The sequence below is a fragment of the Chaetodon auriga genome, chromosome 2, assembly GCF_051107435.1.
Source record: "Chaetodon auriga isolate fChaAug3 chromosome 2, fChaAug3.hap1, whole genome shotgun sequence".
In the NCBI taxonomy this organism is placed as follows: Eukaryota; Metazoa; Chordata; class Actinopteri; order Chaetodontiformes; family Chaetodontidae; genus Chaetodon; species Chaetodon auriga.
In genome coordinates, this window is record NC_135075.1 from 20029313 (window position 1) to 20047525 (window position 18213).

At 41.3% G+C, this 18213-nt stretch overlaps 1 protein-coding gene across 11 annotated transcripts in view; it reads right to left on the reverse strand.

Annotated features, from left to right (window-relative positions):
• The window catches only part of atp2b2 (ATPase plasma membrane Ca2+ transporting 2), a 118822-nt gene that overhangs the window by 23495 nt on the left and 77114 nt on the right, over window positions 1–18213 (reverse strand). For 4 of the 11 annotated variants that reach the window (XM_076739693.1, XM_076739702.1, XM_076739710.1 and 1 more), the window contains 9 exons: window positions 15542–15799; window positions 14802–14927; window positions 13628–13753; window positions 13157–13189; window positions 10938–11030; window positions 8473–8514; window positions 5420–5584; window positions 3347–3561; window positions 2974–3216 (listed from right to left, as the gene is read on the reverse strand). In XM_076739693.1, coding sequence (XP_076595808.1) covers window positions 2974–3216; window positions 3347–3561; window positions 5420–5584; window positions 8473–8514; window positions 10938–11030; window positions 13157–13189; window positions 13628–13753; window positions 14802–14927; window positions 15542–15799 — 1301 coding nt within the window. The remainder of the gene's footprint in view (window positions 1–2973; window positions 3217–3346; window positions 3562–5419; window positions 5585–8472; window positions 8515–10937; window positions 11031–13156; window positions 13190–13627; window positions 13754–14801; window positions 14928–15541; window positions 15800–18213) is intronic. The other 7 variants (XM_076739754.1, XM_076739762.1, XM_076739745.1 and 4 more) reach the window with 4 other exon arrangements.

Consider the following 18213-nt stretch of genomic DNA (forward strand, 5'->3'; position numbering starts at 1 on the left):
TGCATGCCCGGTCTTTTCAGAACAAAGAAAGAAGTGCACGTGTGCACGTGGCTGTAGTGTCTATGAGCATGTGCATGTACGCTATGAGTGCGCGCATACTTTACGTGTGCATGGACTCATTGTGTAAATGTGTGTGAATTTCTCCCTAGAGGATGAGGCTTCTCCACTTTAGACTCTGTATGTGCTGACAGAAGAAGTCGAGCTATACCACTGGCTGTATTATGAAGCCAGAGAGGCAGTAGGGGGACTGATATGGGTATCAAAGCCTGCCTCTTTGCCTTTGTGCCTTTGTGTGGTGGCCATCAAAGACTTCCATAGCCATCCTGGCATCCCACAGGATTGGCCTCTTATATAAGAACACACCAGCCAGCATACTGCAGGGCTGGAGTGGTGCTGAAGGAGTGGGGGCGGCTGGGGGAGGGAGAGAGGGATGCACTAAATATTCCTCAGAAATGTCCCCTTTGCATCCTGCTTTCTGAGCTCACTTCATTCCTTAATTACTTCTGTCCTTCTCTGTCTTGCTTTCCCTTTGTTCCTTTCTTTCACTCTAACAAGAGCTCTCTGTAAATAAACACACCCATGCCGGCATGTACTGCACTATCTACTGTTTATTATATTTAATCATGTATGTACTGTGTACTTATTTATGTACGTGCATGGATGAACTGATGTTAGTATAAGAACATATGAATATGAATGTAATGCAGTCAGCTGGGTAGCTAACTGCTGGCTGCAGTGCACACACGCTGTAGGTAATTACTGTTGATGGAGGGTAACTAACAGTATAGGTACAGTATGTAAGCTAATATCATTCAAAGTTTACCCTAAGTTTGACTTCGACTTTGATGCATGAGGTAACCTCTTTTATGAATGAAGAGATTATAAAACAGACTAGATGTGCCATTTAATCCACAAAGTCTAAGCTGCACTCTGCCGGTGCTTAATTCGGTCCAGCTAAGCAGCTATAGAGCTACAATAGTCTGATGTAATGCTGCAATGCATTCCTCCAGGTTTCTCTATGGGGATAACATCTCGTTAATGTAGCATGTCTTGGCAAAGAAATGCTGTGGGAAAAGGGGAACTGAGGCAGCAACACAGTTCAGCAAAACTAAATCACTGTTTGAACACTGTGGCTACACTCACAGACTTTTAAATAATGTAAAAGAATCACAGTAAAGTTTTTGTCTCTTGTCTTGGCCACTGCATTCAGCAATTTAAGTAGTTCCCAATAGAAACGCAAAATACTTCACTGCCCTTTCTTCTATAGTCTGTGTAACATATATCTTACTTTCATAGGTAACTTTTTACATTGTGCAAGAAATAGATAGATATTAAATGCGCACTTTTTTGTTTCTTGGTTGTCAGTGTTAATTTGAACCTGCATCTCGACTCAGTCTAACGTAATCTCCAGACTGCTTTGGTTTTGACTTGTCATGGAGTTGACTGGTCCTGGCTACAACCCAGGCTGCAGGCCGGGTCAAATGCAGAATCACTATTTGATCTTTGGCAAAAGGAAGAAAGATGCAACTGTAAGATAGACAGTCAAAGGGCTCTATTTGTATATTGACTGGAGATAGAAACAGCAGAACATGAGGTGTTAGGTCAGACCTTTATTGAAACAGGGATGTTCTCTGTGGACAAGTCTGAGCTAAAGGGCCTGCTTTAGAAACACACGGAAAAGTAGGGCTAAATGGGAATAAATACACCATGCACAGTATTGTTGCTATTTTTTCTATTTAGATAGGTGCTCTGTGAACTCTGTTAAAAAGATTTTAAAAAATTATTGTACTCACTGGCATAAAGCCTGGAGGACACAATTATGCTACTTGTATGCCAGAAATAACTGCATTGCCAAAGTGTATCTACTGTGTTTCAAAGACAAGTTAAAACCGGAGGAGATGCAAATATGTAACTCTCCATCTTAGAAACCCAGTGACCATCGCTCTGTTTTCACCAAGACTGCGATCGTGCCTTGAGGGGCAGGAAGTGAAATCTGTTGGATCCTTCTATCACAGATGTCCCGCCTGCTCAGCTCATTCCCCATGCAACTTCCATCAGGGCAATTGTCAGTTCGTCAGCCATCAATGAACAGACTCTACAGGGGTTCAAAAGGATAGTGATGCACAGACGGGCACAAATGGTACGGTGTGTGCAGGTGAGTACTCGTGGTCATGCCAGGAAAATTATTACTCAGGCGTGTTGCTCTAACAGTCTGAAGACATCCTGATCTTGGCAATCTTTTGCTTTATTATGTATCAGACCTGTGGCCTGAGGGAATATCACTGCGAACAGGTTTCAGATTCTGAGATAAGAACACATAACAGTCCATCTGTCTACATATGTATAAATCTATCTATCTATATATCAATTTCTTATTGCGTACAGGTCTAATTGGCTTAGAGAAAATCTCTCTTCGCTGTACTCACCGTAAACAAGAGATCATCTCAACCACTTAGACAGGCTAAATTCAATTACAGTCTGCTATGCTCTGACTATCAGATAAGACAAAATTACACAACCGTTCTAAAGGTGATAAGTTGAGTGAATGCCTGATGAATCTAAAGCCGCAGCCAAGGACACAGACTGCCTGCTTTGCCAAAAAGAAAGCACTGCAGAACTGTCTCACTGTTTCAGGGCTGTTCTCGTCATATGGTTTCATTGTCACGCAGAGGGAGCCAAAATCTATGCAGCTAACCCAAGATGTTTAAGCCTCTTTAATTAAATGGGCTTTGGTATAGTAGAAAATCTTAACTAATCTGATAAAGGGTTCATAGAGAGAGCCACATATGATGTATACTATAAAAATGGGAAGCGTATAAAGTATGATGTTTCAAATTCCAAGAGAGAGACTTTGTTATAAAATGTAAGAGATAAATAAATTAATCAGATGCGGTGACATTATGTCTTTACATTCATGTTCAACCCCAAGAAGAAAGGCCTCTAAAGTTAACTTCTACTTTACTGGTGGCTTACCAGAATCTTGGTGGTATAGGCGCTGTTGATGGAGATGGCATTGACCAGTAACTCCAGTGATTTGGGCGGCAGAGATCCAGGATCTGGGATTTCTTTGTAGTGCACATCTCCAACGTAACACTGCACCGCTGTCATGCGGTTGGTGGTCAGCGTGCCTGTCTTGTCAGAGCAGATTGCTGTAGCATTGCCCATTGTTTCACATGCATCCAGGTGACGCACCAAGTTGTTGTCTTTCATCATTTTCTGTCGGTAGGAAAACGTGATGATCAGGATGAGTTTCAACGCATGGGTGAAAAGGTTTGAAAATATTTAAATGGACACCTGAATTAGCTAAACAGGCACGCCTGGTCTGTACGCGTCTGTTCGTCCTCACCTTCACAGAGTAGGCCAGGGAGATAGTGACAGCAAGCGGCAGCCCCTCCGGCACGGCCACGACCAACACAGTCACACCGATGATGAAGAACTTGACAAAGTACTGGATGTAGATGGGAGTGCACTCCGGTAACCAAGGACGCTTCTCCATCACAAAGTTGTCAATGGCAAAGTACAGGACCAGGATGATGACTGTGATGGCCGACATGAGCAAACCTGAAAGAAAGATACAAAGGTATCTGAGCAACAGAATAATATATAATGAAAGTGGATTTAAAGAAATGTTGTGACTGGACACTGCAGAAGGTGAGTGTGGGTGGACTGTTACTTTATGTGTGTCAAGCATGCCTGTAATTAATAAAACTCATTATGTCTGCTTTACGTGTGTGTGCCAGTATCAGGATTTTGTGCATGCTGGCTCACTTGGATAGCATACTGACACACCTAAGCTGAACAAAGACAACATTCTTCTATGAAGAAAGTCAACATTATATTAATTTAGGGGGTAAACAAGCCAAAGTCTGATTAAAGAACAACAGTAATCTGATTACTCTGCCTTGTATCCAGAAGTTTGTCAAGTCAGACTTCATCTCAAAAGGATGCAACAAGGTACTTAGACCAACATTAAACAAAGACTGTAATGTAGCATTTCAAGGTTACGTATTTCTGGAGGAAGATATCTGTTTGAGCTTAGGAATCGACAAAACATTAGTAACGACCAGAGCTGAAGCTCACGCTAAGGGCCCTGTCGGTTTTTGTCTTGTCTACCTTCAGTATACCTAATTGGTTGTGTTGTGCTCAGGTGCCTAGTCCACCCCTGCTTTGTCTGTGTCCTGCCAGTCTGCTCTCACAGAAGAACTTGGATCAGTCAGTTTGCTCTCACCAAGGACTTGGACTTGTCTACCTACTCTCGCCAAGGGACTGGATCTGTATACCCTTCAGCTCAATATAAGGACTTGGCTTCATCATTAAGATGCATAGTGTCAATGCAATGCTGTCAAATAAACCATGCAAGTGTTTCACATATATCAGGGGGTCTTTATTCCTCTTCTGAAAGCTAATGGCTTATTAAGAGTGTACAGACAGGAGATAAGCAACAGTAATATAAAAACAGGCACACATGCTGGAGGGTCACAGGCCCCGGTGTGAATTAAGTCCAAACATTTTTTGCCAGACCCGCTGGAAGGCCATATGATGTTAAAGTGCTGCTTGTATGCTAATCCATCCACGGTATTTCATTGTTCTGACACCACGTCCTCATTCCATCACTCAGACCAACAGCGTGATGTAACAGCACACTGCAAAAACGAGGACTTCTTTAAGGGGTTCACAGAAAATGAGAAGCCCTTAACCTTTTACTCACACACACACACACACACACACACACACACACACACACACACACACACACACAAAGAGATAGCCCCTCAAAGAAAGCCTCGGCAGGATTTTTCTGATTCTGGTTGACCGAATCCCCAGACTGGACCAGAAACATTTGCATTTTTGCATGAAGTATTTTAGGTATGTAATGTTCATGGCTGTCATTTGTTCAACAGTAATCCTACTACGTTGCTGCTGGGAAGACACCCACAGTGTGGGCATACTGGCATGTGGGCATCTGCTACTAAAAATGGTGGCTGGTGCAGACCCACTGCAAGTATTTTAGACATCAACTCTTTGGTGCCATGAACTGCTTTAAATTACATTACAAACAACTGATTATGGTATGGATAGTGTGCCCTTATTAAGTTTAATACATGTAATTAATGTAATGATTGTAAAATTGCAAAAGTGAACAAGCTGCATAATGCAGCCTCAGTTGTTCTCGGTACAATGACTCAGCAATCCCTAGAGGACGGCTCATTTAGAAACAGAAAACAAACAGGTTCCTCTTCATAATTCAGACACTTAAGCATTCTTCTACACCACTCTGATTGTTTAAAGCAACCTAAAAGTGAGTCTTATCAGGGCTACATCTTGCTTTGATGGACAGGATGATTGGTTCAGTACCTTGTTGCCCCTAATTTAACTGCCTGACTGAGTGATGGACTTGTCAGTGTGCAATTTACTGTACCTGCTTTGCCAATCTGGACGGCCAGTTTGGTCAGCTTCCCTTGCAGCACAGACTTCTCTTTCTTCGGAACGGACACCCTCTTCCTCTCTTTCTCATCAGCCTCCCCACCCTCAGCACTCTTTAGAGGCTGCATCTCCATGGCAGCTGCTCCATCCTGCTTCTTTACTGTAAACACCACAAAAAACAGACAGCAGCAGTGTTAGTAATGTGGATTAGACCGAGGGAGCGAAGAGGAGCAAGGAGACAGGCTTCAACTCCCAGGTGTTACACTAGCTCCAGCACATTCAGTGCAGACGTACAGTTTGGATTTAAAACCAAGAGGAGACAACATGACATCCCATGACAAGATGGGAACTAATTGGTATGTATAAAGCTTTCACATACCATAACTAGGGTTGTTTATGTTTGTCCCTGCATTGTCAAACCAACCTTCTGTATAGAACATGAATGCTAATAATTCATGAGACTGTAGGTCTTCTTTTGCTGTGGTAAGGGAAACACTGTGTTTGTTGTCATTCACGCCATCCTTTCATCATAACACCGTGTTTACAGTAAGTCATGAATAATTCAGTGGTCCTACATCCAAGGTGCGGGTGTTTGCACAAAGTGACCAAGAGACTCTACATACAGTGCAGCACATGGCACACACAAAAGCAGAATTCAAAACAAAGATAAAAAGCTAAAGAAACTGAAGTGGAGAATTTTTTTTTTTTGATTCAAAATAGAGTCTCAAGCTTTCTGGAGGTTTGTGCACCATAAGAACTAAATATGAGTTTTTAGCTGTCTGGCTGTTTTTCTTTTCTTTCCTTTAACTCTGGGAACACTTTGCAGTCTCAAAAGACCTTGACTGTGTAGAGGATTCACATTCTAAAAGCAAGCCGGACATATATTTTAGCCTTAATCCGTTGAGTGATGTACAGTATAGACCTTGATGTGTAGATGTACAGATGGCAGCAGTGCTTTAAAATCAATTTTATACCAATACTGGAACACAGAGTGCAGAGATCTAAGATGAAGACTTGTGGCACTAATATGATCAAAGAACTGCAGGAGAAACTGTCAAAAGAATAAAAAATGTGCTCCACATTGTTGAAAGCTCATCTTTCATAATTACAATGACAGGAAATTAATGATTGGAAATCCCCAAATACAGTACTGAACATTGGATATGAATGTGATCATACATTTTACGGAAAAAAAAAAAAAAAAAACATCTCAGGGAGGCTGAATCACACAAAACACTGTTACATGCATTTGAAATGATCGTCTTTATATTGCACAAAAAATAAAATTAAATAAAACTGCTCCACCAGTCAGGAAGTCCAAATCCAAACAGTTGTTAATGATGATCTGCTAAAATACCTCTCAATCTTTGTACGATACATATATATTGTGTTTCTTCACACTGTGAGATTAATTGATATTTTATCGGCTCTGTACTGTGGGAAGTGTTTTATGATGTGGCAAAAACAAGATTTCATATTTTCTGTAATAAAAATAATGTTCAGGCTGTAAAAACCAATCCTAAATTACCTCACTGCCTCCATCTCTCTCCCCCTCACACACACACACACACACACACACACACACACACACACACACACACACCCTGTACAGTGCTCCTCTTAATGTAACCCATTGCCAAGAATCATTTCAGCCCAGTTTCCCAATAACCGTGACGCATGAGTTTGATGCTCATGAAAAAAGCCTTCCATGCTGAACCTTTGTCTGCTTGTGTATTCTGTTTCTCCACTTCCACGACTCAAGACAGAAAGTGTTCGCGTCCAACTGCACGCAGCAGAAGAACTAGATCAAACACTTGATGCTAAGACACACTGAGGAGAAAGGCTCGTCTGCAGGAAGGTGTGTTTTGTTCTGTTTTCTAGCGAGCGGTGCTGATGTAGACTGTGATCATCATATCAATGAGTACAAAGTCTTCACTGACCCTTTCGCCCCTTTGATTTGGGGAGTTTTCTTTACTTTTTCAGCTTTATCTGTAATTCCATCTCATCATGCTTTTATTTTAAGAAAGGAAAATTTTTAAATATGACATGAATTCTTGCTACAAACACTTGTGGACTTGGTTACATAAACCAAGTAAGGAGTGTTGAGAATGTCATCAATTTAGAAGTATAACTAATTAAATGACTGAAAAAATACTGGTGTGTTCACATGTCAAGTATGTGGTGGTATAAGTATCAGTCAACTAATCAATCAGCGAATTTAAAGAAAATGTACCTTCAATGAAAGATTTATTTATGAAGAGAAAAACAATATCAAAGATTTGCTGATAACAGCTTCTGGGTTTTCAGTTGTTTGCCAGACACAACAAGCTATTTGAGGGCATCTCCGGAAACCTGGGATGAGCATTTTTCCTGATTTTTAACATTTCACAAACTAAACTGGTAGATTAACACTGGTAGTTACACCATCAAAAAAGTCACAGTTTCCTTTTAAAGCCAGACAATCTATGGCATGTTGTCTGGGGCACATTTCATGAACAGTGGAGGGGAAAGTGGGGTGTGGTATATAACTTAAGGAGAGAACCGAGTGGACAGTTTTGGGTGTTTCTGGTGGAAAAGCACAGCCCGAGTAAGGCAGACACAGTAGTTGAGGAACATGTTTCTGTTCTCTCACAGAGAACACGACAAGTCAACAACACAAGAACAACAACAGAACAACAGACCAGGGACAACACATCAGTGACAGACAGAGTGAAGAGGAGGGAGGTTATGCCCTAATATGACTGCAGGTAAAACCTGGGTCACACACTTATGTTCTCTGGGATTTACTTTGTCAGTGCTAGACTTTGTTACAGCACCTACAGTGAATAAGCACTGCACAAGTACTTGAGAGACAGTGATGTATTGAGAGTGTAGAATATAATCTGGGCTAAAATAATAAAAGCAGTGGAGGATTTTCCACCTGAACTTGACCCAGAGTTTACACCACACACCATAGTAGGGAAAAGATGAAGAGAGGGGGGAAGGAGGGGGAGGAAGAGGGCAAGGAGAAGGCAAGGGAGGAGAGAGTGAAAGACATGGTTTGGTTACCTTTAATCTGGTTGCTCTCCATATTGCCATCTTGCATTTTACCTATGATGGAGACATACAAGACAATAACAACAAAAATAACCAAGGCAGACAAGTCAACAAATTATCACCACAGAGACGACACAAACAGTGAGAACCAAAAGTCACAAACAGGGAGACAGGAAAATGACTTTTAATACAACGTCTCTGTCACATAGAAAGTGATGTGTAAGTGATGTGATGCAGCTAGAAGCTCCAGCTAGTGACAGGGGGTTAATAAAACAACTGAGAGCCACACACCAAAACTGCAGTGTGCAGATGTTCTTGCATTAAGTGGGAGGAAATAAGACGTTCTTTTATTGCATGAGCAACTAATCAGGTAATTAGAAAAGCTTAATGGGCCCTTTTGGACATAAAAATATTTTGACGTCTAAATATATCGCGTGTAACACAACATTATGCTGTACATTTAAAAAAGTGCACACGCTGTGCTGAGTTCTCTGTATTTAAGTAGCCTTCTGAATCAAATACTCACACTATGAGCACAGGTAATTCCACACACATTATCATCAATGCTTCAAATCGTCAGGGAATAAAATGAGATATCAAGACATACAGTAGATACAGCATTACACTGAACACTGACAGAGAGGGAGCGTACACCGCACACGCACACACGCACACACGCACGCACGTACAGTACACACAAACCAGAGACAGCATGCATAAGAGGAAAATTCAGAAAGCACATGCAAGATCACACACTTAGAGGGAAGCAGTGAACAATACACAGAGTGAGAGAGAGAGAGAGAGAGAGAGAGAGAGAGAGAGAGAGAGAGAGAGAGAGAGCGAGCCTGGAGGAAAAGCCTCCCACATGGCGCAGTTACATAAGAACAACTGGAGGAAAATCGAAATCTAAGTTCGGGGACAGTGAATTTTTTATGCTGTTGGATTCTGCTTACACAAGGAGTGAACTTAGTTCAGATGTGTGTTTCAATCAAACGACACTGTTTGGATTTAAAGGATCAACTTGCTGATTCGTGCAGTATATATCACTCTGCAAGCTGATGAAACTCAAGGGAGTCTTGCGCTTTCAAACCAAATGTATACACTATGTTTACAAAACAAAACATTATAATTAAAAAGGCATTTATAATATACTGCAGTGCTGATCCCATTATCTACCCGGGCTGTAATTATAGAGATATGCTCTGTTTGTCTCAGTGGCAGGCAGGCTACAAATTGCACAAAATCTGTCTTTCAGTGCTCTGTGCTCAAATGTCATCGAGAAAATGACTCAGGTAGAGCTGAAAGACCGGATTCTCTCAGAATCCTCGGCATGTATGTGGAGAATAAATGGCTCGTTTCACCTCCACTTCCACATTAGCCAGTTCCCTGCGGAGTCACAATAAAGCTGAAGATGACAAATTGCTCTGTTCCAGCCCAGGACGGCACAAGGTCATCATTACAGTGCAAATCACGCCCCATCCTGCCTTGAGTACAAACATTTTGTGGCTGCTCTCCAAGGAGGCAGAGATAAGAGAGAAGCCAGCGCTACAATGAACGCTGTTAATCTTTTGCATCTTGTCCAGCTAACACAAAAATGGAAGATTTGCACTAAGTGATCTCAGAGGACACCCGACTAAAGGAGATGGCCTTACAGTATGATTTTGCCACCATTGTTCAGCCGGCGTCTTATCTACACTCAGAAATATGAATTAATATAACAATTCTTTTCCTACACAATAGCTACAATGGGAACCATTTAAGGGAGTCCTCCTACATTTTCTGAGATATCTTTATTTGCTTTCTTGCCAAGAAGATTGTTGCCACTCTAATGTTGATACAGTAAAAATATCAAGCTTCCATCAGGAGCCGGTTATCTTAGCTTAGCATCAAGTCTGGAAACAGGGGAAAGAGCTAGTCTGGCTCGATCTACCAGTAACAAAAGCTCACTACCTAACACATTATGTCTCCTATTTTGTAAAAATGACACTTTTTTGGCTACTGACTGCCAGGCTTTTGTCATCTAACTCTCAGAGCTATTCCTTTAAAGGTACCATGCTTCAAACAATACAAGACTTCACAAGTGTTAACCTTGCTATCCTTCACAAAAAGTGAATATAAAAAGGCTCAAAATGTTTTTTTTTTACCATCACAAAAAGCTAATGAGATCTATTTGTTTTCAAATAAGATGAACCAAAAACTCATAAGGCATTACTAGTCTTTCCAAGAGAGCCATAAAGCATTACAAGACAAATGACAGCATAAAGAGAAGAAAAGGAAACACGAGACTAGTTTCTACCACTACAGAGGACATGCATTGACAGCATGGATACAAAAGGGTCCGAAACGACTGAAAGAAAACGTAGAGCAGAGCAGAAGGGGAGCGCCCATGATAGGAGGGAGCTGGAGGATGGAGAAGGTAGGAGGAGTCAAAAGTCACAACAAAAAGAGGTCAGAGATCAGAGGTTTCATCAACCTACCATTAATTAGGCTGGCACTGCCAGGGGCATTAATGCCTGCAGCCCCATCCGTGGCTATAGTTGCGATGGGGTGGATAGGGGGATGGGAGCAGTCTAGCCAGTAACAATGAAGGCCGAACATGAACGAACAAAAACAGCACGCACGCACACACACGCACGCCCACACACACACACACACAATCACACGCACGTGCACAAACAAGACAATGAACAGAAATAACATGGTTATAGCACATTTAAGAGATTCAGCATATGCAGACTGTATGTGAATACTGAAGTCTGATGTTTGTAAAATCTGTCGTATGTACGTTACTAAAGTGATTTACTGAATGTCAATAAAGTGAAGTGTAACACTGGACAGACATGAAACATAAAATCTGAACATAACATATATGGAAATATAAAAAAATGTGAAAACACAGCTACGAATTAGACAAACCAACTGTTGGTTGATTTTACACATATTTGTTACAATATACTGAACGAACTGTATGTAAGCTTCTGTGTCATATACTGCATTTACTGTCATTTTTGTTTGTCTAAATTTGTTGCAAAGTGAAGTTCATTTAAACCATGTTATTCATGTACTATCTTTTAGCATCACAAAATCATAATTTGAGCGAAAAATCTGAAAAGAATAGGCTAAAAGGTGTTGCACAGCCAATCTGAAATTAAACTCTCCTGTAAAGAAAACCAAAAGGTATTAGCCGGGGAAGGGTTGCACATGTGCCAACCAGTTAAGTGATGGGGCTACTGAACTTTAATAGTGCAAATATGTTCATGTTTTTGACAGCTTTCACGTACACTGAGATTACTGGAGAAGAGAAAATCAGTGGAGGAATTGTTATCCTGTGTCCTTCTGGGTTCTGTGTCACAAAGCAGCTATGATTTATAGTAGTTTAAAGGTTTTATCACAATTGCATACTTCATTTATTATCTCAATGAAAAGCTGCTTTCTTTAATGACACAGCACCCCAGCGATTTTAGTGCAAACTACGGATGAGTCTGCAGTTACAAGCAGTGTTTTGACAGCAAATCCATCTGAATAAAAGCACTTTTGGCTAATGGGACCCTTCACAAATGTCTCAGCTGCCTAAAGGTAATCCCAACTTTAACTTATATTTATGTAGTCTTAATACAACTTTAAATTAAGCTGTTGAAGCTGTGCTAATTAGGGCAGCATTGAGTGCATGATGTATGGTCATTTCTACCAGTGAAGCTACCAATTTTGATCAAGTATACAACTTTAAATAAAGAATGGATGATGATCAAGGATGTATTAACATGGATTTGTATAGTACACTGACTGCTTCTCTGGGCCCAGATTATGTCTTACACTGTACAGTCTGTTGCTGGATGTTTGGACACCTCAGATTATTGCTCTTGGTTTGATCGATGTGATCAGTTTTGTTAAACCTGGAAAATAATGCATGTGGCCACAGTGCTACAGCCAGATCAAGAGTATGCTGTTGAAGTCCTACACTTACTGGTCAAAACAAGAACACATAGAGTATTTGTAGTGCAGATCAGAGAATGAAAGTACTGTCCTCACAGAGGATGGCATGTTTCACTGATACCTTGAATAACATGACAATTCTGAGACGGCAATGAAGTAAAATGCCTCAAAATACAGAGTCTGCTATCCATGCAGATAACTAAACTGAGCGGACCAGTGGGGTGTCTGCTCATTGAAACTATACAGCTGATGTACTGGTAACAGTGGTAACAAATTGCTACTGATGTTAAAATATATTTATGTACATGTGTGAGATGTTCTTATGTCTTACAAAGGCTTATAGTCTACTTTACTCTCTACTGCTGGTACATGTGCTGCACACCTGCAAGGCTGTCGCTCTCATGTCATTGTTCTGTAACACAGAAATGAGATGAGTCTGACAGGCTTTGTTTATTCATGGCATTCAATACGTCTATGAAAGAGGACCGATGTTGAATGCTAGCTAGTTAGTTTGATGAGTGCAGTGCCTGTTATAAGAGGAGAGGATTATGCATTGTGAAATGTGTCATCTGTCAGCACTTAAAAAGATGCAGTGTTGTGATGATGAGGCTTCTCTTTTTAAGTGAGGGATTTAATTGGGGCAAGGGTGCTGGGCTACAGAAAGGGGTTGAGGAGTAACAGTGATTTATCGGGGATCAGTGGGGGTTAAAGGTCAAAAGGATCAAGCACCACTCCCAGGGGTCAGAGAAAGGTGATACTCTACCTGTGTTCTGGTGTCCGTCTTCCACTGCCCCTCCTTCGAGGTGAATTTGTAAGGATAAGAGAGTAAGGACAATAATGCACCTGAACCCACAGAACCTGGATACTGCAGCTCACAAGTGTTCCCACCAATACTCATTTCACACAATATTTATACACAAAGTGCACTGTAATACAAATACCTACAAAAGGTTAATGTGGTTGACATGAGTTAAACAGGTGGACATGTGAGTTTTTTGTTTACAACCCTGATAACAAGGACAGTTAAAACCACTGATATTATGCAATGACATACATACACAGTTACACTTTTAGGACATAAGGTAATGAATCGACAAAAGCTTTTTCAAGGGTACATTGCTTAGCAACACTGACAACAAAACCCAAATTACCTCAGTACTGCTGAAGCAACTACAAAACACTCTTACGGAGCATGTATATCAAAGACGATGACTCCATGTTAAAATGATCTGACCTTTCTTTTCTTTCTTCTCTTCTTCCTCTGTGCCGGCCCCCAGCAGGGTGAAGATGATTCCAGTCTGAGAGTTGACACCGACCGCAGTAACCACCATGCGCCCTGACCCCTCCATCACATGGGTGCCTGGAGAAAGAGCAGCACAGTATATTCCATCTCAAGATACTCTCACAGAGCTGATTTAATATAGATTAATGAATTGATCTGTGTGGTGTCCGTTCCTAAAAACAAACTAAACTCATCCCCCCTACGCATAATGGTGAAATTACACCAAATGGTGATCGTTGTCCTGTTTGTGCTATTTTTCCTCAAATCATTTTTGTACAGTGTGAAAGTGTGAAAGTATTCATTGGCTTAGAGCGTGTTCCAATTTCATAGTACAGTATACACTGAAACAGCTCACTCCTATGCCAATAACACATCTGAGTTTTCTCCAGAAAACTTTGGTTGCTTTGGTTCTATATTTAGGCTCCTCGTCCTGCTGCACTGACCTAAAACTGGGGGATTACTGCATGTGTCAAAAGGGCTGCGATTTCAACACTCCACCTTATAGAGAGACCACCTCCAACATCATTAAAGCCGAAAGTCAGCACTTCATTCCCATTGACAGTTTTATTTTAAATCCAATGCGCTGGAGTAGTGAGCCAAAGGCAGTAAAAATGTGCCACACAAATATGTGCAGACGGCACTCCACTTTTGTGCCTGTGTATATGTACAGTACACACACACACACACACACACACACAGAACATTATTAACCTTTGGGAGAGTAAGTCGATGTGGGTGAATATGAGGCTAATTAAAGAAGGCAGCAAAAAGGCACACAGCTAATTATCCACTGGAAAAAAACCACTAAGATGTGAGATCAGATTAACCCACGTTTCTGTTAACTGTAATATTTTTCCATTTCTAAGAATCCTACAGCTGCAAATTCTAGTCTCACTAAAGAGGGGCAGCGGCTTACAAACCAGCAGCTGAAAGGAGCTACGTAGAGCAAATCTAAGCCTGTTTCTCTGAGACATACTGACAGAAAGTTGTGATTTTTATGTAAACATTTAGTATTTCTATGTATTTGCTGGCAGTGGAGGGAAATAAAAGGTTGTGACATTAGTTTAGTAGGTGTAATCATGACTGTGACATGGAGTATAAACACATCCATCAACTGGCAACATACCAGACAACAGCATGGGGTCCTTGTCTGCAGACTTCCTGACGTGGTCGGACTCTCCGGTCAGTGATGACTCATCAATCTTCATGTCGTTGCCCTGGATCAACACTCCATCAGCAGGAAGAAGATCACCTGCAATGACAGAAATGGTGGAGTTGCTATCGGCAGTGTTGCTTACATTTGTGGAATTGCACAACAAAACAGTGCAGTCAACTTCAAAGATTCATTCAGGTTGAACATGGATTTGAGCTAATGACCACTGTAGCATGTTCTTGGTACGAGACAGCATTGGGACAGGATGTGTGCGTGTTTCTGCGTGCATGCATCTGTCTGCAGCTAATTAATTTCTCAACATTAGCACACTGTAGCTTGAATATCTTTAATTGCTTAAGGTGGACGTCATAACTGTAATCCCCCTCTGGAAATGAGGCGGTAGCCTATTTTCAGCTACCTAACCATGGAAATTATTTTATACAGAACAATGGAAACGCCAATCAAGGCGGCGAGTGTGCACATCCAACCACTTAGCGAACTGCGCTGCTCAATTTTGGTCTGTGATCAAGTCTCAGACAAAGGAACTCTCCGATGTTTCAATCAAGGCCTTGGTTGAAATCAAAAATGAGTTGGTACAATATTTATTTACTTATAAAAGTAAGAAAAGGCAAACTGGATGTAAGCGAAATGCAGGAAATACCACTGGTAAACTCCAACAGACACACACAGTTTGACAATCTCCTGCCACCTACCGTATTTGACCTGTGCGATATCCCCCACCACTATGTCAGCCACGGGTAGCTGTATGACCTGGCTACCACGAACAACCTGGAATTTCTGCTCCTGCTCGATGCGGCTCTGCAGCCCACGGAACTGCTTCTCCTTCGACCAGTCGTTGAAGGCCGTCACGAGCACCACACACACCACAGATAAGAGGATAGCTGCGCCCTCGATCCAGCCGGCGTCCGCCTCGCCTTCATCCTCTACCCCACCTGCTGCCATGCCACACACTACAGTTCGGTAACGGTGACAGGAAGGAGAAGAGGAAAATGATGTAGAAGTCACATATTTGCAAGCGCAGCGTGTTTTCATACACGCACGAGTATTCTGTTGACACACACTTGAAGTACAGACTGAATATCAACTCACGCGTTTCATACACAGGTGTATATGCTTATTACTTAGGTAGAGTGTGAGCCCTTCATTATAAAAGAGGCACAAAAGGGATGTAATCAAAGCTCACATTCACACTGGGGGCGGAAAAGCTGTGGACAGAGACAGCAGTGACTGTGCATGCAATAAGTGTGTGTGTGTGTAAATATGTGTACAATGTGTGCAATATGACAGACAGCTGAAATAAAATGAACTCTGGCTGAAATGACCTTCAGAGAATTCACTTCTCGCCTCTTCATTCATTTGCTGTGCCTCAGATGAATGCCCAGCAGTGTCCTGGCTGTTCACTCACAGACTGGGATATATTTGGGAATGAAACAAGGCCTATTCCCTGTCCTCCTCATGCTCCTTCATATCATTCTCTTGGAGCCATTGTGCACCGCACTGCTGGCTAGCCGACTTCAAAAGCCCCCGGTGGGGTGATTTGCTTTGGACTATAAAACACTTGCAGTTCACAAGGGAACCAGTGCAGAGCTCATACTATAGACATTACATATGCAGGGTCTGGTTAAACCAAGAACTAGACTCCGAGAAGCAATTTGGACTTACTGGTGCACTGCAGAGGGGCTCCAATCAATATGATTTTCATTTAGTGGATAAGCCTGCACACAGTAACAGAACAAACCCTCCTTCTACTGTCAGTACCAGTGCAGACATATGTATTCATGCATTCATATTGGTTTTAGCACAAATAAAGACATGGACATTATTATAAATATTATCTCTTTGCATGCATTCATATGTTGTGTTATTTAATTTTTTTTACATTGTCCCATGAAGAAAAGTAATTTCATTTCATAGGACATTTTTTTCAGTTAATCATGTTCTGCCAGGGAAAATGAGTTCCTGACTTTGACCAGCAACAGCTCACAATACAGACATTCAGAACTAATCTACTTCCTCAGAGATTATGCGACAGTATATTCAGACTGGCGTGTGTGTGAAGAGAAGCAAGTGTCAATAAAAAAAGAGATTTCATGTGAAACAAATCATTACCATCCATTTCTTTAACTGGAAGAACCAAATACTAGTAAACTGGGTAGTAAATAATTCAGAAGGTGTTGAGCCAGTGAGTGAAGACGCTGGCAACAGTTCTCATTATACAGCTCTCAGTATTCAGACATGTAAATGCAAATGTGTGCACAAACTGTGCTCTTGTCTCCCTCACAGAAAGAGGAACACACAGAATCATGCAGACATTGTGTAGCTGTCCATGGTGCTGAAGTGCTAACACTGCGCAGCCGGACACCAAAGCCAGACAATGCACAAAATATTAGAAGCAATGCAGCTGTCTGAGAAACTTCTACAACTGGGTGGCATGTATATGAATAAATGAATGCCCACAGGCTTCGAAAGCAGTTCAACAAATAGGTTTGGACACTTTGCCAAACAATGTTGGTTTCTTTGGCTACTTATAGTATTTCCTTTGTGTTCTTCAGGGTTTTGTTTCTATGCATGCTATGTGTTTGATACAGACGCAATTAAGAGCCTCCTCATTCAACTGCAGCCAGGCTGTTTCATATGTAAATGAGAATTAAGTCATCCCACCACTTTCTATTTCTGGACCGTTGAGCTTTTTGTGACCTATTAATAAATAAAAGAGTAAATCAGCAGTGGGAGATGTGCGCTTGTGTCTGCATGCATGTGTAGATACTGTGATATTAGCTATGCAGACTTCTCAAAGCATAAATGTTTTATAAGCTGCAATTTAATGGGTTCTTCTTCAACATTAAATTTAAATGTTTTAGCTGCATTGTTGTTGGATCATATTCATAGCCATCCAGTTTTATGGTTTCCAGATGTACTGGTATTTAGTGAATTGTGTTATACCAAAAAGCCCTTGAGATGGTGACTTTAGGATTCACTGTGTGTACCCTTGTCTAAATGTCAGGGGCATGTGGACAGTGGTGAGGGAGGTGGGACAGCCCAGGGAAGGGAAAAGTTTCCCTTATTTTCAAATCCCGATGTTGACAGGTACGGCACCCATATCAATCAAATATGGGATGATACTTGCAGATTGGCACCTTTTCTGCCTCAAGTTAAAGGGAAGCCTCATCATGCATCTACAGATGGACCCAGTTTTAATGTTTCACTTACACTTTCATTGCTTTATTTGGACTTGATGATGCAGAGAGCAACATTCACAGCTTTCTTTGCAGCTTAAGTGCAACATTTATTCACTCACTTATTAATCCTCTCTTAATGTTAACCAACCAACTAAAAATGTGTGAACTCATTATTTGATGAGCTA